Below are 20666 nucleotides of genomic sequence, written 5' to 3'. Positions count from 1 at the left end.
TGCTCGAACGATGCATAGATTTTCGGATAACCTACGTGAGATTAAGGCACCCTTATATCAAGTCCTACATTGGGCTGTAAGCTCTCCATTTGAATGGCCCAACGCATAACTCTGTACTACCCAAAGTACGACCGGGGGTGCCTATTCGATGATTGGCAATTGGGGGTGGCAGTGCGTCGTTGCCCCGCATTGCAGTGGGGGTGGCAGTGAGTCGTTGCCCCGCATTGCAGTGGGCAATTTCCCGAGGGCCCGAGAGGTGAACTTTTCCGACTCGATCTGAGGGAACCTACACCTGAGCTGAGCCTCCTGCTAACCAATTATTCTATGTTACCATGCAATTATTTAGAAGAGGAGAAACACCATTCATCACTGATGTGGCGCGATACGCTGGCACTCACCGGGGATTAACTGACGGGTTACATTGCTGGGAGATCAAAGACCCCAGGGAACAACCCTTCAGGGACATCCTCGAGGCAGCCTGCCAAGGTGTATCTCAGTGTCATTCGATCCCCCAGTCGGTTCTGCTCCTCATAGATGTTTTCCTCCGAGGCGGGACCGTCGAGTCCAGCGAAGTCTATGTAATGCTCTCGGGAGCAAGTTGCAAACATAGAAAGACGGCGGTTAAACGATTGAGACGAGGTTCTCTCCTCCGAGATTACCCAGGCTTGAAGATAGATCAGTAGGACTGGCCGCCACAGGCACCGAATATCACACTGACCGGGAAAGAGAGAGCCGAGTCCGACACAGACTTGCTCTACAGGGGCCCGAAGTTTGATATACGGCGGCTTGTAGTGGAAAACATGGACGCGGCGGACAGCTTCCCAGCCCGTCGTCTTCTTTCTATCATTGCTACAGACAACGGCGAAGAACCCTTCTGCGCTGGAACGCTAAGCTGCATTGTGAGGGTTGGGGGCGACGAATTTTTCCTCGCGCCGGCTCACATATTTATGCCGCGCGCGCAAGAGGATACGGAAGAGGACGGTAGTAGCATCGAGGACTCGGAGTCAGAATCGGATTCGGATTATGGAGCTGGGATGTTGAGAGCCGGAAGTGCTGCGCCGCCGTATCTTCGTTTCGACCCGGATCATATAACGGACAGCACAGCCCAAGAGAGCCCTTCCGGCAGCTGGGACATGCTCGAGGACGGTGTTGCACCGCAGAGTCCAACCAATCCATCTGCTGCTCCGGAAGGCTTTGTGATCTTCTCACCGGAGCACGACTACGCCCTTCTCCCTACCCCTAAGGGCAGAACCTTCTATTTGGACCTCTGCAGCATCTCAAATCGGATAGTTGCGCCCGTTAGCACTGGCACATTTACGGTCTCTGTTGTAACGCCATCGCGCGGCGTGATGTATGGATTGCTTGACGGGCGGCCTACCCTGATGCGCCTCCCCTATAGCAGAAGGTTCACCAACCTCTACCCGGCCACCTTCCCTTATCCTATCAGTAGTGGGGACTGTGGCTCTCTTGTTATTGATTATACCACTAAGCAGATCTATGGATTTGTTGTCGCCGCGAGCGTAGAAGGGAAAGTGGCATATATCATCTCGGCGGACGAGGTCGTCCAGGACATTACAGTTAGGCTAGGCAGACACGGCCAGTCATCCGAGGGTATTGTCTTTGAGGACGGTAATTCGCCGCGCCCCTTCGAATACGGAGAGTTAGGCACACTATCGTCTCCTGGTTTGGATGCTCCATCGACGACGTCGCTGTTACTCCGACGCCTGCATTTGAACCAGTCTAAGGAATCGCTTGCCCAGATGTTGTCCTGGTGCAACGAGCTGCTGGTTGGATTACAGCTGCTTCCAGTCGAACAGTCCAAAGACCTAGGTTTCCTATCGGCAATTCTCACGTTCAAGTCGCGGGCCGGTGCCCTAGAGGCCAAAAGAGTATTGGATGAGAGGCAACTAATCACGGGCGATGTGAGAATGATCGCCGAGATTTTGCCCAACAACCCTTCGGAACCTACGCCAACGCAGCAGCCGACACAACCGCAGGCCATTAGCAAGCAGCACTCGTACCAGGGCAGCAACACCCCACCGCAACTAGCCCATCCCACCGACCAGAACCCCCAGCGTATCACGCTGCATGTCAGCAACCTACCAAAGAATGAAGGGGCCAGAACGACATCATCGGGGCCAGGAACCGGGCAGTCAGAGACAACTGGAGCGCCAGTATCGGGTGGGGAACAGTCCTCGGATTTGCACCACACGCGGTTGAATCTGAAACGAGATTATCGATGGCAATGTTGCCAGTGTGGTTTTGGGGATAATACAGTCCATTACAACCGACCATGCATCATAACAGACTGCTACCATGTTCGGTGCAAAGGCTGTCACATATGGGTCGCAAATATAAAGGTTTAACGCTGCTAAGAGTCAGAGCGCTGTTAGCTGCAGGGGATCTTTCGTATATATTCTGCTCAAAGTTTCCTATATATTTGGATCAGAATAAGGTATACTTTCTCTTCTTTCCTCCTACCAACGCTCTATTCCTGAGCCGCCTTTTCACTCTCTGCAGTGTCACACTTATACCAGGGGGTTAGCGGATACAAATACAATGCAACTAAATTGCTTCCCGGATTATTCACACGTAGGTTAGGCCTACATGAACAGGAGCGTTCACATTTTTTTGGGCCGCAGCATCTGTACAATATATTTGTCTCGAATACGCAGCTCTTGTAAGCTACTTTTTATTACAGGCGTGCCTTTCTAGTGCAATCCAATCCAATCGTTAAAACAGGGTTGGCTGGCTGCCCTAGTCTAATAATGCAGGAGGGCTGGCTGCTTTAACGTCAAGCACTTTAACGTAAGGTAATATCCAAGATAAATGGCCAGGCTCTGCCGCCCTCACGGTTCCCCTGCCAGCTCAGCGCTAGCCTACCAGAAGCACCGGATTATGGCCCAGCTCCCCTAGACCTGTTCTAGAATTCCTAGGCCTCGGGCGCCGTTCCATTCCACAGACAGCGAAGGTTGGCCTGCGGCAAACACCCGAGACAGGCAAGGCGCCGGCACAGCTCTCTCCATTTCATGTCTCAACGGCCTCGCTTCATCACCATCACATTCACCCAGTTCCCCTCCAAAATAACCCCTCATTATGCCGAGCATGCATCTCCATTTTACCCCTAGTTCCATGCTGACCATTGCTCCTTAGACAGGACAACCAATTCAGCACTCCTTTCAACACCTGTTGCAGGCTCAATTAACGAGCTTTCTTTGCGTGCAAAGTGATCTCCCTCTGACCAGAGGGAGCTTTATCCGTGCATGTTGTTTTGACTTTGTTTAGGCTGTAGGGACCTAATTTGTGGTGGTGTCGCCTGGCCTGTTTTGTTTATCTTGTCTGTCTGGCATTTGGCCACCTTTGCCCTCCCCCTCGTCTTGATAGGTATATGGGTGTAGATGTGTGTTTCTGCACCATTTCACTATGGATACTAGAGCGATCGAGTACTAGAGGAATCAATGTCCTGCCTCTACCTTCGTTTTAGTGGGTAGGGCTGGTGATCTGAGATAGAATCTTGGCCTCTTTACTGTTTGAGTCGGCTGTAGCCATTTTTATAGTAACATACTTCGACTGCCGTTTATTATAGGCGAGCTACGTCGTTGAGTAAGCACTGTAGCCAAGCTTGTATACTATACAGTAGCGCTTATAATGATGATCGCCGATTGTAATTGGGAGGTATCCTCCAGAGCGGTAACGCTCAAGTCTTTCTATGTCATCGATATACTTATAAAGAGCGCGTGTTGACGGCATTACCGAGTAGGGTGTAGTTTGGGACGAGAACACGGTTGTATGGCGCTGGCATGCCAATTGATATGGAAGACGTCGGCTTATAAAACTGCGGGAGATCGAACCGTACATTGCTGTATGAAGCGTGAGAAGTGATAAAGTGACAAAACGGTTAGGCTTTGCGCAGTTGCCGCTGCTGGTAGTTTGTTAAGTAGCCCAAAGTCTCAGTCGCGATCATGTAGGGCTCGCTCTTATATAAGAAACCCAACCTGTCTCATCCACTCAGTGTGAACAGTTCAGCCAACTGCAGGAGACGAGCCTCGTTGATGTTCGTCTAAGCGGTTGCGAGGCGGTGGACTGATTATATGCGAGCTATGGAAATGAATAATCGTTTGATCCATCTGTTCGTGTGCAAATTAACTTATGTTTCGCTAAATATTATAGAGATTATTTTACAGGAGGATATGGGGATAAACTTAAGTACCTGAAGCTACTTGTTAACAAAGATCATGTTACTAATAATTCTCTCATGTCAGATAACAAGCGATTGTTAAATTCTAGCTCACGTGATGAGCTGCTGAGCTCGGGGGTAAGAGCCGAACTCCATAAGTGCGATTTCGAGCGTGATATAATACGTGTGGAAAGAAGTCTAGGACTGATTGTCTTGTCTAAGGAGCAATGGCCAGGACGGCTCTCCTTATGGTAAAAAAATAAAATGGATCCCCTGCGACTTTTAACCCCCAGAACGTCACCCCAGTAAATGTGTCCCTCTGATCAGAGGGGCCCTGTTCCGGGGCCAGTTTCCCCAAGTCAGTATGTGCCTGACTAGGTAGGATATGGATTACGTTACCTTCCGCTATGGTTATGTCTATATGATTGGGTACAGTAAATATTCTGACAATGAAGTAAGGACAAGAAGGGAAAATCGTGTAATTTGCGCGACACCAAACGGGTTGCAGTCAGATTCTCCTAAGGCGGGAAAGTCTAGCCGAGGTCTAGAATAATAGGGGATGGTGTCCTAGATCTTGCGCATACACCTTAGCCCAAGCTCAGCCCGTCTCAGCCCGAGCTCCGGGTTCCTCAGCCATCGCTCAGCGACAGCTCACCCTTAGAAACGGAAATGGATTGTGGCTTGCTTGAGTTTCGTCTCAGAGTAACGTTATATTGGTATACGGGATAACGCCGTCTACAACCCTCCTTGAAAATCCTTCGGTCTATGGTGTCGCATGATTGGCCGACACAGCCCCTGTTGTATGCGGACTTCACGGAGTTAACAGGCCCCCTAAAGCTAAGATACCACCTTTAGCTAGGTACCTTATCTTACCTCCTGAGTAACTCGCCTCTAACTTTTCAGTTCCCAATTCGCGTCTTCCGACACACGGTATGAGATGGAGTTTGAATTTGTTAGTAACAACACTGCCATTGACGGCGCGAGTAGGAAGCGAATTCGCAGCCGAGCTGCCCGGGGCCGGAACGTTGGAAAGACTCTCACCAGACGATCTCGCACCAACGCGCCCTCCACAGGCCAAATCTTCCGTGCTTCGAACAGTCTGGAATCCACGGGGAATGAAGCGAGGGAAACTTCGGCATCTTCTTCCTGGATCCAGCAGCGGGCGTGCGAGAGTTTGTCAATTATCTCGCTCGGATTCTTTCCACCAAGCTGGCCACGATACATGGGTGCAACGAATTATCTCTACAGAGGCATGCTTCTGAGCAATTCAAGTTTCCACTACCGGATACCAGTGGCTGGATACTAATGACCATATAGCTGTTTCATTCCTCAGCGGACTCCGCTACATCCGCGGGTTGGAAAACGCTCTCGACTACAGTACGGAGCCACCGTCACGGTGGATCCAGCCTATGTTTTCAGACGAAGCTTGTAAGCCGTCAATTCCCTTTTGGGCCGTATTTCCCAGTCCGTAGAGTCTGACTTGTGGTCTCAGATTATCATGGAGCCATGGCCGTATCCATCACTGTCCTGAACAAGCTCTGCACTCACCCCGAGGCGCCCGGTGCGGCAGTAAGCCACCTATGCGACACGTTCCGCCTAGTGAATTCCCGCCTATCCGGACCCGACGCCGTCTCTGACGAGAACCTGGCCGCGGTAGTCATCCTGGAGATGTACGAGCGCTGTCGGGGACAGTACCGCGAGGGACTGGTGCATCTCAACGGACTACAGCGGATGACTGAGCTGCGGGGCGGCATCTTCAAGCTAGCGACGAGCCGACCTGACGTGGTTCAGAAGATACTAAGGTTCCTACCTACTCTTCCATCCCGGGTCTGTCGCGGGCGTACGTAACACATCGATGCTAACCACCCCCATCCCCAAAACAGATCCGACCTGGAGCACGCCCTCTACCTGGACACGCCCACCCGCTTCCGCGCAGCCGACATCGCCGCCCTGCTCAGGAACAACAGCATCCCGACGATCCCGCGCCGCCTCGGCCAAGCCCGTCCCCACCGCACCCCGCCCCCACCCCTCCCTTCCCTCGCCCCCTACCTCGCCTCCGTCCTCTCCGACGCAACCCAGCTCTCCCAACTCCTTCACGACACGGCGACGTCCAAACCCCCGCGCCCCAGGGTGAACTGCTGCGATCTGCACGGCACGCTCTTCATCCTCGGCTACCGCCTCGTCCAGGCCCGGTCCCTCCCATGTCCGAGCGCCACGGACCGGGTTGTCTACGCGGCCCTCGCGGCGTTTCTGCTCAGCTTCTCAGTCGGCTCCATGGGGAACTGGAGCCTGCCGCCTCACCTTGTTGCGATGGCCCGTTTGGAAGCACGCCAGACTGGTGATGAGCCCGCGGCCGAGGGAGAGATGCTGCTGTGGATGGTGTTTGTTTGCATGGCGACGGGGGTGTTCGATGCGGAGGATGAGGTATGGTTGGTCCCGCGCACGGTGGAGATTTTGGGGGCTCTGGGCTTGGACGTGGCCTCTGGAGTGGGTGGTTGGGAGGGTGTGGCGCAGAGGTTGGAGCAGTTTCCGTGGATCGATGAGATGCATGGTAAGAAGGGCAGGGCGTACTGGAACAGGGTGGTCAATTTGGCGGGGTGCTGACGTTCTGACGCATACGGGAGCATTTTGGTTACGATCTGCGAGAAGAGATTCAATTGTTGACTTTGTGTAACTCTACCTACTACTAGGGGTGCTGGGGTTCTAGATGCCTCGACATAAACCGAGCTACTGCAGCATCTTGCTCACACAGCCAGGCTCGACAGTCTCCAGCTCGGCAGCAATGACATCCCAGGCCCGTTTCTGAGACTCCTTATCGTCGTTTGCCCAGCTCGGCACATCGGCTCTGTGAATCACATTTCGTCAGTCAAGGAGCTCTTCTGTTAGGATGAATACGGGGTTGCTAAGGTACTTACTCTCCGATCTCGCACGAATGCAGCAACAGCCCATGGGTCTCTTTCCCGGCCACAGCGCCATGCACCAGGGTGCGGCTCCCATCCTCGGCCGTGCGCCCGTACAGCACATGTTGCTGGCTGAGCTGGTCGTGCATGTCAGGGGGGAGGTAGCGAATCAGTTTGGTGACGCAGAAGCCGGGGCAAATCAAGTTGACGATGACGCCCGCTTTATCCACAGGCAGGAGGTTGCCCGCGAGGTGCTTGACGGCCATAGTTTCGGTGAGTTTGGAGAGGGCGTAACTGTTCCGTGTGTTAATTAGGCTTGGCCGTGCCATCGGATCAACTCGGGACCGTGGATCAAGAATACTGACGTTTTCACCACCTCCAACTGCTCATCGTCCATTCCCACCAGCGGGTCATGCTTGATCTTCTCCCAGTCTTCTTCCTCCACCTCAAAGCCAATCCTGCTGGTTACGATAGATAGCCTAGGCAGGGTCCCAATCTTCTTCGCCTTCTCCCTCATCACAGGGAGCATCAAGGTCGCCAACAGGAACGTGCTCAGCACGTTGACGGTGACGGTCGTGATGTGGCCCTCGGCCAGCTCTCGCTTGGAGGGCGCAATGGCCGCGTTCTCAACCAGGCCATCGATGCGCTCTAGTTCGGTGGCCGCGCGCTTGGCGAAGGCCTTGACACTGGCGTAGCTGGCTAGGTCGAGCGGCCATGCCTCGACAACCCCCGGTGCCACGCCCGTCGAAGTCTCAATTTCTGCCTTGGCCGTCTCGCCGGCGCTGAGGTTGCGCACGGCCAGGATGACCTTTGCTGCGCCCAGCGCGGCGAAGTGCTTCGCTGCCTCAAAGCCCAGGCCCACGTTGGCGCCGGTGACGATGTATGTCCGCCCGGCGCAGGTATCGCGGGTCGCGACGAGGGGGAGGTTGTGCTTTTGCTCTTCGATCTTGACGTATCCGCGCGCCATTTTGGTGGTATGGAAAAGCGGTGGTAATGGGGAGCCAAGTGCTATTAGTAACTACTAGATGCGAGTATTGTGCTTGGAGGCGTGAGTGGAATGTTGAGTACAAAGGAAACTACTCTAGAGAGCAAAGGCATCGACACCATTTATACGTCTACGAGCCTCAAGCAGTCGTGTTCTTTCCATGGAACTGTTCCGAATACGCTCTACGCTCTAACCCCGTCTGACCGCTTCCTCGGACCAACGCTCCGGTTTTTAGCTCGCCTAAGTCCGAGGGAGCCACAGTCTGGCGCGGAGCATTTCACATCATCAGATCTCACGGCCAGCTTAAGGCGCCCGATGGCGTCGATAGGGCGATTTCGTCACCTGCTATCGAACACGCAACATGTGGGCCAGGGGGATGCTGACATGGGAGCATCACCCGCGGCAGATCAGCCAACCAGAGAGAGCTTGCCTAATCGGGAGGCAGCGCTCAAGGGTCCGAGGATTACATATCTCGGTCTCCCTTCGCTTCGCGCTGCTTCTTCTTCTCTTGGCGGCTCCCCCCCCCCCCACCCAACTCGGCCCGGGGATAACAGCAACCGCCCTAGCGCCCCACAGTTATTATGTCGATTGATGGAGTGATTGCTAGCAATTCGTATACATGTCAAGCAGCCTGATGACAAACAGGATGCAGATCCCCCTCCGCGTTGCAATACCACACATGGCAATGCACAGTATAGTAGCATGGCCGAAAATGCCATTCCACCTACTCCGACGGGGAAATGGGGACTGTTATTGCCGGCTCGAGGCTCGATACCTTCTGGCGCTGGAAACTACGGTGTCGTACCCCGGCCGATACGACGATAAATAAAGCACCGTACTTGCCCGACCTTACCTTCCAGCATCTTCCCGTCAGGATCCATAGATGCTAGCGCGGCGAGGGTCCACTGTTAGAACCTGAGAGAAAAAAGTATGAGCGCCACAAACAACCACCCCTGGCCGCGCTGGAATATATTAACTTTGGGGGGAGAATGCAGCAGCCTTGTCCTCTTCAGCTGATGTTGGGCGTCGATCAGCTCCCCAATCAGGTAACAAGCCCCTCATTATCCGCCTACTGTACCCATGACCAGCATCACCACCAGCAAATGGTAGGCAAGCTGCCGTGCATGCAGGGGACCTCAATGTCCCCCACAGCCTTGTTAAAGGGTCCCCTAAGTTCCCTCGAGCATGAAGTGCCGTGAATTGATGCCCTTCAGCTCCAGGACACCTCGCGGCCGCACGACCCAATCAGGAATCTGGTCGATTCCGAAGCCCAACTGGGGTCCGGGGTAACGACCAATACCTGACGACGCCAAGGCCCGTTTACTGTCCATCCGGCCATCACGAAGTCTTGTGGCTGCTTTTTTATTGGTGTTCGGGGATGTTGAAGGACGTCGGCGAGGTGAGCCGCATCTGCAATGCTGTGTTGTGAGAGCCGCGTTAGACGGGAATGAAAATGAGGACTTGCCCAGTGATTTAAAGAACGAGGAACGAGTTGTGGCCTTGCCGCGCCCGCCGTTTCCCGTACTATCCCAATCATCACCGCACCGATTCCAAACCAGAACACTCCTTTCCATACTTAGTACGTCCACAATTCAAGACTGGCCCGATGGACCTTTCTCTTCCCAGTGATCCCCGGTGGCCGACCGACTCTGGCGACTCGGCCAGTTGCAAACTGGCCGGGGAGTTCTTCGCGACATGGATGTCTTCCGCGGAGCAGGTCGAGGCCGAAACCTACCGGGGCCCAGGCCTCGCAGTGACTGCTGAGTACCTCCGGATTCTCTTCGGCGTGGATGAGCGCGCTTTCTCGAACGGCGCACTGCTTCAGTGGTTCGCCGATACGGAGCGAGAAGCAGGTATCGCGGGCGATGTAGCCTACCAACAGTTTTACGAAGCCGTCATCGCCCCGGCAGTCAACTTCTGCGGAGCTTCCGTGTGCAGGTCTCTGGGCTGGACCGGGAATAGTGACCTCGCCGGCATCGGCGTAAGTAGTAGAACTACCACCCCGAACATGTTAACTCAAGTTGCCAAACAGCTGAGCTGTGCCACGGATTAGTACCAAGGAGTCACTGACCGATTCCATCACCCCAGGTCTTCTCGTCGTACTACATCGAGGCCATCCTCGTAACCTTATACCTGGTTGTCCTGCTGGCGCGCCGCTTCCGCATCTGGAAGGGAACATCGGGGCTGTCGAGGCTCATCATGATGCCTTTCCTCGCCACGGTCGGCGACCTTGTGCAGAGCGTCTTCATCTTCGCTATCGCCATCATCTGCGCGTCACTCAACTCCATCCTCCGCGCCATCGAAGATGACTACTCAGTCACCACATACGAGGTCGTCACGGCCGTGCTGGTCACCGTCTTCGCCGTGTGTCCCGCTACCTTGCTGTACAGCGTGGGCGGCGACAGCAAGGGGCCCAAGCCGCTGCTGCGGGGTGTCCTCTTCGCCGTATGGGTCCTCATGCTCGCCGTCGTCAACCTCGGCAGAACGACGGATCCCAGCAGGGAGGCCTTCCAGTCTGGAACCATCGGCCACCCGTTCGAGCTGTACTGTCAGGTCATTGGAGACGGCCCCCTTGAGGCGGTGAGAATCTTTGCCGTGGTGAGCGCCGGCCTGGGTGCCCTTTGGATTCTCTATATCCTCTACCGCAAGTGTCGGACATCGGACCCGGATGCGGCAAAGGATAAAAAGGACATCACCATCTCGCAAGTCATCATCTCCATTCTCGCCTGTCTTGTCATGTGGTTCTTCCTCGGACTGTTCACGGCAATGCGCGCACGCATCATCGAGGTCGCCGGGGATTCCGATTCGTCCAACGAATGGGGTTTCGGTCAGGTCGTCGCTCTCGCCACCTGGGCCCCGGTGATCCTCAACTTCTGCTACATTATGTTCAGTAAGCTTTCCCTGGTACACGATGTCCAAGGCAGAGAGGGGACAGCGCTAACGTATGGTTGTATCAACTATCAAGTGGGCATTAAGAAGGGCTATGGTTGTAAACTGCCGGATGAGTATGAGGTTAGGCGGACGACTGAAAAATAAATTATGGGAACGGAAAATGGCAGCTGGCAAACTGAGTAGGTGGAATTGAGAAAACCTTGCCTCTTGATTGAGTCATATTTTCGTCGCGGTTCTTGGCTGCGTTCCTTTCCCCCGGCTATACTCTTCCAAGATCGTCATAGTCGCTTCAGTTTTGTTTTTTTTTACCTCCTTTCGGCGAAACATTTCCTTGTAATGATCTTGTTACTGGCGCTCTTATTCCCCTAGTTTAATTAAGCCCTTAATCCCATGAGTTGTATTCCCATCCCAGAAGCTTCAAAAGTTTGCTCATTCAAGCTGCGTCACCCCGTTTCATCGCCTATTTTCAAGTATCCTGATCTTAGTTTAAAGCTCTGTTGGGTTGTGCCAACCCGCCCCAGCCATAGGCAGTAGGCATTTGCATACCTGGGATCGGGGTCGGTAAAGGAGAACCAGCAAGAACCTCTGAATCCCCGAAGGAATTTAGCCACCGTTACAGGCCCATATCCGGGCTACGATGTGTCCTGAGGGTTTCGTGCTCAGTTGCTTATGCCAAGCCCCCCCGTTGACCGCGAGATTCTAGCCATTATTGTCGCTCGTCGTCTTTGCGTCGTTCATGTGCGTCTCCCAGGGACTTAGACTCCCGAAAGACTAGGAAGCCGAGATCAAAGACGGATAGGCAGAATGTATGTGCTTGATTGAAATACCGCAACGCGCGTCAGCTGTGAACACACTGTCCCAGAAACCGTAGGTAATAATTCAAGAACGCGGGCTAGTCCGCCGTCGAGACGTGTGACTCCTCGCCAAGTGTAACTCTCAAAGGACAGGCATCATGACAGGAACTAACACTGCCAATAAACTCACCTTTGCAATCCCATTCTGAATTTAAGCCTGGGCAGCGTGTTTAAGCCCATCCCGTAAAGATCCTTAAAGTCAGGACGGGCATGGCGGTCCTCATATGCCTCGTTCCATCCATGGGGGATCATTGAAGGTTTGGCGAGCGTAAACTTCCAAGTTGACGAGAAACACTGGCATGCCTACCAAATCTGCCAAGCTCCAGCGCCGAGTCGTCTGACGAATGGGACCAACGGGCTGCAAGGCCCTTTAACCGGCGGAGATAGCATTCATCGTAGCCTCGTGGGAGCGACGGCGTCGTCTAACCAGTCTGCCAAGTTCCGAGTCGGCGAATCAGCTTCGGGAATGCAAGGTCCTTTAACCGGTTCCTGGATTGGCGCCCTAATGAATTGGACCAGTTCCGGCACTTGAAGATGAACAGTGGGTCATACTACATCGGCGCCGAATTGTGTCCATCAACGCCTCCTGTTGTCTTGCATTCATGCGTGCTGAGTGCCAATCAACTTCCGGATTTCTATTGCTCTGCGATCGAAGCTCGAGTTGTCATCGGACTCGTCCGGACTTACCGTTACAGCTGCTTGCTCGTTCGGCCTGTTGGAGCCGGCGGCGCGTGCTTCCTGACAGCAAATGATCATTGTAGCCAAAGGGGGAAATTCTACCCGTATGAATCAAGCCTCCCGCCGGCGGGAAAAGATCTTGCCGCCTGTAATTGAGTTGATTTTCTCGGAACCGGTGGGACTCGCAGTACTTGGTAAGATCTGTGACTAAGGTAGTGTATTGCTCGCGTGTTCCTCGGACCACAGGCCTATCTCGGAGTCATCCAGAGCAACTTTCCTTGGCAATCCAGGTCATCTATCTCGGAGACATTATCCAAGTAGCAACCCTTGTTGGAGGTTAGGGACGTTGATTAACTGCTTGCCTTATGAAGTGACCCTTGGGGTTAAGCATCTTGAAGTGTCCGGCGGCAACCGCCGGATCGTACATCTGATTAGTTGGATCACAGATGCCGTCCGCCAACTCAAGGTGCATGAGGTCGTCTTGGCCTCCGTCGTATGACTTCTTGTCTAGGCTACAGGGAGAGACTCTTGGCGAACCGATTCCCGTTTTAGGCCTGGAATGGTTGTATGAGATGGTCATATTCCCTCACGCTCTCCCCGAGCGGAAAAGGCATCCGAAACTGATTAACTGAGAGTACGCACGTAAATTGCGGACGTGAGAATGATATTAATTCTCTTATTTGTATCTTGGCAGTCAAGCAGGCGTGTATTCTTGTCTTTAAGTGGCGCGTGGGGATCAGGGGCCACTGTTGGGCTCCTACGGGTATATATAGAGGGAGCTTAAGCCCGTCTGGATGTTGGGTGTTCTTTGCTCATCAGCACTCTCAGTTCTTCGATCAACACCCATCACGAATTCACAGCTTCCACCACGATGCGTTTCACGACAGCCCTAGTCTCCTCCCTCGCCCTTGTCTTTGGCGTACTCAGCGCTCCTGTCGATGAAGAGTATCAACCCCCGGTAGCGGTTTTCCAATCCTGGATTACTAGCTGCAACGAAAACGGCGGCTACACCAAAGGTCTCACTATGAGATACCGTAAAGAGCAAAACCTCTGCTTCCCGCTTCCCGACGACATCCGTGCCTTGGAGTTGTCGGAGCTGACGGAAGGCTGCCGCGGTAAGTTCGCTTCACGTTTCATTGATTCCTCAGCCGATGGCTATGTTCTGCACCGAATACACGGCTAATCCAACGACTGTTCAGTTACGGTTTACGTGGACCCCACATGCGATAGCTGGGAGAAATTCAGCGCATATAGAGATACTACCGGCTGCCTTTGGGCTGGAAATAGGGAGTTCAGATCTTACCAGGTAACCTGCGACGACTGAAAGCCCAATTGTTGAATGGTATGTCAGGCCGCAGTGTTGGCAGCGCCTGCAATGGGATGGGCACGGGTCGGACTGAATATGGGGCAAAAGAACGCCGGAAGAGAGGAATGGCACCTCGTGATGTAAACAAGTTACCACATCGTATATAGATACTAGATATCGAATTCACGAGTGTCGCTTGTTTCTCTGACACTGTTGGCGTTTGGGCATCGAAGGAGTCTCACCGCCATCAACTCATCAAACCATCGGCCTCTACTTACTAACCGCTTTACCTTAGGTAGCAAAGAGATCTCCTGACAGAGCCGCCAAGTGTTTACAACAAGCATCGATAGCTGATTGGACGCACGTGGATATACCGCCAGCCTGATGCAGAGCTTGGCTCAACAATGCTATTCTAACCAGATCTTACGCAGAATCCTCCTTCTCACCCACTCTCTCTAGCGACTCCTTGACCAGTCTCTTGCGCTCCTCCTGGACTGCGTCGGCCTCAGAGATCTTGCCCTGCGCCCGCAGAACCATCTCCAGCTTGATGAGTCCCTCAAACAAATCCCCATCCTCGCCCGTTTCGGCTCTTTCAATTTCAGCTAACACTATTGCGCGGCGTACGTAACACTCGGCGAGCTCCCACTGCTCCAGCCTGTAGTACATGCTCGTCAGTATTGAGTACAAATTGAAGCCGGAGCCGGGGTAGCTCTCAAGCGCCTGAGCCTTCCTCGGGTCTCGCAGGATCCCGGTAAGCATGGCAATGCCCTCTCTGAGTATCTCCAGGTTCCCCTCCTTGCGGCCGTGCTGCCAGTAGTGGTTCGCCCAACAACAGAGAACGTTGATGTGACGATCGTCATACACACCCAGCGCCTCGAGCCGCTGCAACAGGGTGCGGTACCGCGTGGTCTTCTCCTCTGGATCGCCGTCACCGGCGGCGCGCAGCGTGAAGATGCTGAAGTTGCTCAAGTCGACGGTCCATATGTGGGAGAAACCGAGATACTGAGTGAACTTCTCGATGGCGATGGCCGTGCATATACGCAGGTGGTATCGGTCGCGTGGGATGCCGCGGCCGCCCGACCAGAGGGTGCGCCAGAGCAGGGCGGTGGCGTGCCGGGGCTGGCCGGCCGTGGTGGATGTGAGATCGTGCAGATGCTTGAGCAGCTGCATCTCGACGGGGCGGAAGTCGCGGGCCGGTGACTCGCGGAATATCATCATGACCTGCAGCAACCAGAGGAAGAGCAGAGGCGGTTCACAGTCCGAGAGGATAGTGGAGAGCTCGGCGAAGGCGACTCGCATCATACGCACGCCCTGGGCAAAGTCGTCCTCCTTGCCGCCGTTGCTGCCCGCCGACGGTCGCTCCAGCAGGTTCAGGGCAGCCCGGAAGCGCAGCCAGGTCTCCTGGCCATCGTTGAACGCCCGTCGGGTCCTCTCGACGGCCAGTTGGTGAGCGTGGGGATCTTGTTCAAAACCAGCCTGGCCCGGGCTATCACTCCGAAATACCCAACGCCGCGCCGAAAAGGCGGCATCGTAATAATCCCGGATCACGCGGTACATCATCTCCTCATTTCGCAACTCGAAGGAGTCGCCCGGCTCCGGTGTGGGAGTCCTACGGACCAGCGTTAATGCGCTTTGAGCAGCATAAGGCTGGCTTCCGTGTCGGACGGCGCCAGCGATGCTGTTGTCGCGATCGTGCTTCCATAAGCCCCAGCTTCGGAAACGCCTCTTGTACATCTTCGGCCTAAACACCCTGTTGAGTGCGCGGGCTTATGTCAACATGGTCTCCGGAACTACTACTTACGTCGCAAAGAAACCGTGTTGTGTCTCCATGGTGTGCATAAGAACGGGCAGCGTTGTATTCATGTACAGCTCGGTGATAACGTTGCGATGCTGGTTGAAATCCTCCTCGGACGCCCACTTCGTCCTAGGTGGGCCACCGCCTTCCTCACCGGTAGCAGACATTCCGGCGCTGTGATAACTTCAGATGTCTCTCGGCGTGGTGCGTGTGGATGTGTCTCCAGGGGTGTTCGATGGCGGGCCGGAGCTTGCCCCTCACGAATACAGTGTCACCGCACTCTGGGAACTTGGGCGTACTAAGATGGCGAGGATGTTAGGGGCAGCGTCTCGAAACTCTTTCACCTATCTCGATTTCGTACGACGGTCGCGATGGAATTCTGTATCGGGCTAAAAGATGAGGTCTTCGAGTGCAGGAGTACGGTAAATACTAAAGTGATTGGTACCTTAACCTACAAACCCTCTCGTGTCCCACCTTCGGCGCTTGACCTCCGGGTTAATCAAGTAACACAAATTTCCCGAATTAAGCCTAACCGCTGAACCAAGATCACGCGCCGCAGCCGCGACTACGACAACAATTCTGAACGTTTGGTCTGAGAGCTAAGTTAAGCGACTCGAAGCAAACAATAGAGTTCCACTAATTAGAGGCCAATTCAGGCTCTTCTGATCTCCGATGACGTCTTGGTACACGGAGCTCTGTATGATGCGATTGTCGCGCTGGAAATCGCACTTGTGGAGCTCGACTCTTGACCGCCGACCTCAGCAGCTTAATTATCACGTGAGCTCGCTTAGACTATTTCCCTGTATATTTAAGCCAGTCCTTCAGTCTCCGACTGTAGTAGATAGATCCTCTGACTTCAATCTTTCCACGCACTTCCTATTACCTCTGCTGAGTTTCTGTATATGTGACAGCTATGAGCCCGGCGCTCTAATCCGCTTCATATATATCTAGAAATCAAATTGAAGGATACCTATATAAGTCAGAGGGTTCAATTCTTCCTACCTTGTTTTTTATAATATTAGCACCACCTCTCCTAAGCTCCTAAGCTTATAAAAGCTTATCATAGACTTAGAGATCTTAATGATTACAGTGAAATAGTGCAGAAATATACATTTATACCTATGTACCTATTAAAACAAGGGGGGGGGCAAAGACGGTCAAATGCCAGACAGATAAGATAGACAAGACAGGCCAGGCAACACCACTATAAATTGGGTCCCTGCAGCCTAAACAAGGTCAAAACAATATGTGCAGATAGATCTCTCTCTAGTCAGAGGGAGATTACTTTGCATACAAAGAACGCTCGTCAATTAGGCCTGCAACAGGTATGGAAAAAAGTGCTGAATTGATTGTCCTATCTAAGGTGCAATGGCCAGGACGGCCCTACTTATAGTGCAAAAATGGGCCCACGGCAAGTTCCAGCCCCCGGGGCACCATCCTAGCAAGTGCGTCCCTCTGACCAGAGGGACCCCGCCCTCTGGGGGCAGTTTTCCCCAACTCAATAGATTATTAGGGGTCTGATACTTGCCTACTATCCTTAGTGGATAGGAATCACCACGAAGAAGCTTAAGGTTGAGCTTCTCCAAGGAGAAAGGATAGTTGTTATGAGACTAGCTACGGATGTAGCCCCGAGTATATGATATAAGTAAGTAGTATGTAGCATTCAACTACGAAGTAATTGAACTAGTGGATATTTTGGTTCATTGGTAGAGAGGTTCACTCCGCAACCTCTGACAGAATTATCTTCTCTAGACGTTTTTACTACTCTTTGATAGGTGGGAGTATTATAGCCGAACTTGTTGTAGTTACTATAATACCGTGTATACCTTTTAGTTCCCGCTCTCCAACTACTTTTAACCTGCGTTTCCTCTCTAATCTACATGTCTATATTCCTCTAGTCTTACAGATTCTGTACACCTTACATAGAAAGGATCCGCCTTCTTATATTCATTGTTTTTTAGCCCTCTAGCACTTACTTAGCACTTCAATACTACCTATAAATCTTAGATCTCTACTTACATTAAAGCTACCTTATATGTTATCTTGGACATCTTTTTTATAAGGACGTTAACTACTTTAAAATCTTAGTTAAGGAATTATTTTGATGCTAGGTAATTCAAGTCTTAATAAGACTAAACTACAAAGAGGCTTCGCTTGAGTTATTGAATTGGGGAAAACAGTCCCCAGAGGGCGGGGTCCCTCTGATCAGAGGGACACAGTTGCTAGGATGGTGCCCCGGGGGCTGGAACTTGCCGTGGGCCCATTTTCTTTCGCACCATAAGTAGGGCCGTCCTGGCCGTTGCTCCTTAGACAGAACAATCAATTCAGCACTTTTCTTCACACTTGTTGCAAGCTCAATTGACGAGCTTTCTTTGCGTGCAAAGCGATCTCCCTCTGATCAGAGGGAGCTTTATCTGCACATGTTGTTTTGACCTTGTTTAGGCTGCAGGGACCCGATTTGTGGTGGTGTCGCCTGGCCTGTCTTGTCTATCTTGTCTGTCTGGCATTTGGCCGTCTTTCGCCCTCCCCTCTTGTTGTTGTGTGTGTAGGTGTGTGTTCCTGCACCATTTCATTATTTGGCATTTTAGAAACCTAGGTATAGATAGTACCAGGTTGCGAGTTTAAGGGTATTAATTAGCATTTTAAGATAAGGCCAAAGTAACCAACCTTCTCGTATCAAGCGCTGAGATACAGCCGGCCCCCTCCCCCACTTGCAAGTTAGGTACCTCATACTTTATCGCTCGGTGGGCGAGGCGCTGCTAGCAAGATTTGGCCAGGACATTCCTGCAAGTATGTCCAGCCCGGCTGGCCCGGTGGAAGCCGCAACGTCTGGCTACGTATGGCAACCTACCTAATTTCCATTACAGCTTCAACGTCGGACGATAAGACTGTCAGATCTGGGAGGCCGCGACGGGCCGGTGCCTCTCGACGCTCGATATCAACCAAGACGTAACACATCTCCAATTTGGCAGAGATTGGCCTGACCGTTTACATATCAGTGTTGGCACATTCGACTTGCGATCCAGAGTACCCCCCACGGTTGTAGTTGCGGTTTTCCCCGAGGAGTAGAGCCCTATACCCCGGTGTATGGGGTATGGCTTGAATAGTAGCTTTACATGGATTAATACAAGAGACAACATCTCCTACGGTTGCTCCCAGAGTATCAGTCATCGTTTTCATCAGCTATATCTGGAACGAATGTGGCGACCGGTTATTCTTCGGGCCGCGTCTTACTGCTAAGCTCCAGCTGTCGTTTTGTAATACGCCAAGTGGGATGCCAGAGAAGCGGGCGTGTCGGTTCTCGGAAGACTCTCCTGTGTCATGCTACGGTTAAGACGGTTCTGGATCTCCCGGATATTTTTGCATCCATTCTATCCTCCTTCCGCTGCTTCTTTTCTTTTTCATTGCGTGCGACAGGAAGGGTGTGGGAGGACGTTTTACTTCATAGCACTGTTGGCCAGATTCTAGCGCTTTCGAGAGCCTTCTTCGACTATTTTTAATCCTTGTTTGCTTATGGATTCTGCAGGTATCTGGCCGAATAGACACTTTGGTTCCTTGTCAGGTGGCTAGCGGTCACTCGCGGCGTCTCAATTCGCGTGGAACCCCGGGGAAGTGAATGGAATAGATGTCATGCCTGAAGCCTTTCGACGGGATTCCTCTTCCGCTTCTCTGTGAGCCCCAGCGACCTATATTAGGTTCAGCGAATAAACTGACAGCAAGCGCTTTCGCGGGGCTCAAGGGCACCTGCAGCACGGCACTTTGTGGCCAATCATTCCTACCGGTTGGCCTGGGTGTGACGTGAGCGGATAGACCAGGTCTTGACTTCTACGGTAACCGAACAATCTAATACAATGTTCAAACTGAATCCACCAGCCAAAGTGTAACTTTCAACCCGCAGTGCCCATTCGATTCGATGGCTGTGCCGCCAAACTACATCCGTTCCAGCCAATGACAAGGATTTTCGACCTCAGCCGTTCATTTTTGCTGCAAAGTTGCGGCTAGCCAGGCGCCATTTCACGCCACCGCATGAATTAACGCTGAGCAGACAAGCCACGAACTCATCAGGCGTCAAGTAGGTACCTTAGTCAATCGAGGCGACCCGTCTGCAGTTGAATGTCGGAGAAACTATCACATTCCCAGAGGTCACTTGGACGCCAAATATATAAGATACTGATAAATAACCAGGGGCTGGCATGTAGCAGAATGCTGTATCTTGTCGTGACATGGCCGGCACGCCCAAAGTTGTTGATATAGGGGAAACGGTTCGCAGACATCCGTGTTCTCTGATCGGAGGGTGGGACGTACCGGGCGTTACGCTGGTGGCTGACTCCTGCCTGTGACCTATTTTTATTTCGCAAGTAAGGGTAGGGCCGTCCTGGCCTCGTCCTTAGTCAGGACATCCGGCCCCACACTCTTTTTCACGGCTACCTCTCACCCTGCTTTAAGTTTCTCTTGCGCACGGGATGGACCCCTTCTGATCGGAGGGTACTCCATTTGCGCATACTGTTTTAAACCTGTCTGTGATGCAGAACCTCCAGTTGTGGTCGCCTCGCCTTGTCAGTTTATCTGTTTACTGTTCTCTGCGTCCCCTTTATTGGATGGGTCTGTGGGTGCGGGTGTGGGTTTATGCACCGTTCCATATGAACACTCACTGCCATGGCACAGTCTTGTAATCGGGACTACTCCGCCGGCGAGCTTCTTTCCATCAATAACCTTTCCCCGGAGCTTCTCGCTGCTCTGGGCAATGATTGTCTCTGCAGAGCCGTATAGTGCGCTAACACTAAACCTCTACTCCGGAATCCGCTGGATGCGGAAGAATCTATCGCTAACTTCAAGTTAGTGGCGCCGGAAGCCCTGATTTAACGGGCCAAGGGGTAGGTGTCTCAAGATGACCTTCTTTCGCTCTATGATACCTACTAGTGGTGGGTAGGGGCTAACACCGCAAAGGTTATAATCTCCTTCATTATACAATTGACGGTTGCGGCTGTATTCTGGCTCTCCGGCCTTGTCGACTGCACTATCTTGCCGATAGTTCTACCTATGGTGTGGTCAGAATACGAATACGAGCCATTTCGAATA

At 52.8% G+C, this 20666-nt stretch overlaps 5 protein-coding genes across 5 annotated transcripts; 3 read left to right on the top strand and 2 right to left on the bottom strand.

Moving 5' to 3' along the window:
• Positions 1-332: 332 nt before the first annotated feature.
• WHI3_2 (cell cycle RNA binding protein whi3) lies at positions 333-2220 on the top strand (the record flags this gene model as incomplete). Its single annotated transcript, XM_071058435.1, has 3 exons — positions 333-578; positions 699-2090; positions 2143-2220. 3 exons carry the CDS (start codon positions 333-335, stop codon positions 2218-2220), a joined length of 1716 nt encoding a protein of 571 aa, XP_070914536.1.
• Positions 2221-5114: 2894 nt separating this feature from the next.
• On the top strand, positions 5115-6781 carry MFIFM68171_03012 (uncharacterized protein; the record flags this gene model as incomplete). Its single annotated transcript, XM_071058434.1, has 4 exons — positions 5115-5427; positions 5495-5605; positions 5670-5979; positions 6061-6781. The coding sequence occupies 4 exons, from the start codon at positions 5115-5117 to the stop codon at positions 6779-6781; spliced, it is 1455 nt and encodes a 484-aa protein (XP_070914535.1).
• A 123-nt stretch (positions 6782-6904) lies between these two features.
• Positions 6905-8044, bottom strand: MFIFM68171_03011 (Short-chain dehydrogenase; the record flags this gene model as incomplete). Its single annotated transcript, XM_071058433.1, has 3 exons — positions 6905-7022; positions 7093-7371; positions 7443-8044. The coding sequence occupies 3 exons, from the start codon at positions 8042-8044 to the stop codon at positions 6905-6907; spliced, it is 999 nt and encodes a 332-aa protein (XP_070914534.1).
• A 1624-nt stretch (positions 8045-9668) lies between these two features.
• Positions 9669-11098, top strand: MFIFM68171_03010 (uncharacterized protein; the record flags this gene model as incomplete). The annotated part of the gene is made up of 3 exons (XM_071058432.1): positions 9669-10043; positions 10151-10952; positions 11028-11098. The coding sequence occupies 3 exons, from the start codon at positions 9669-9671 to the stop codon at positions 11096-11098; spliced, it is 1248 nt and encodes a 415-aa protein (XP_070914533.1).
• A 3117-nt stretch (positions 11099-14215) lies between these two features.
• MFIFM68171_03009 (Clr5 domain-containing protein) lies at positions 14216-15754 on the bottom strand (the record flags this gene model as incomplete). Its single annotated transcript, XM_071058431.1, has 2 exons — positions 14216-15533; positions 15594-15754. 2 exons carry the CDS (start codon positions 15752-15754, stop codon positions 14216-14218), a joined length of 1479 nt encoding a protein of 492 aa, XP_070914532.1.
• Between the last annotated feature and the right edge of the window lie 4912 nt (positions 15755-20666).

The sequence above is a fragment of the Madurella fahalii genome, assembly GCF_045866475.1.
Source record: "Madurella fahalii IFM 68171 DNA, scaffold_2, whole genome shotgun sequence".
Taxonomy (NCBI): domain Eukaryota; kingdom Fungi; phylum Ascomycota; class Sordariomycetes; order Sordariales; genus Madurella; species Madurella fahalii.
The sequence above is the reverse complement of the archived record's forward strand: the minus strand, read 5'-3'. Positions and strand labels throughout refer to the sequence as shown.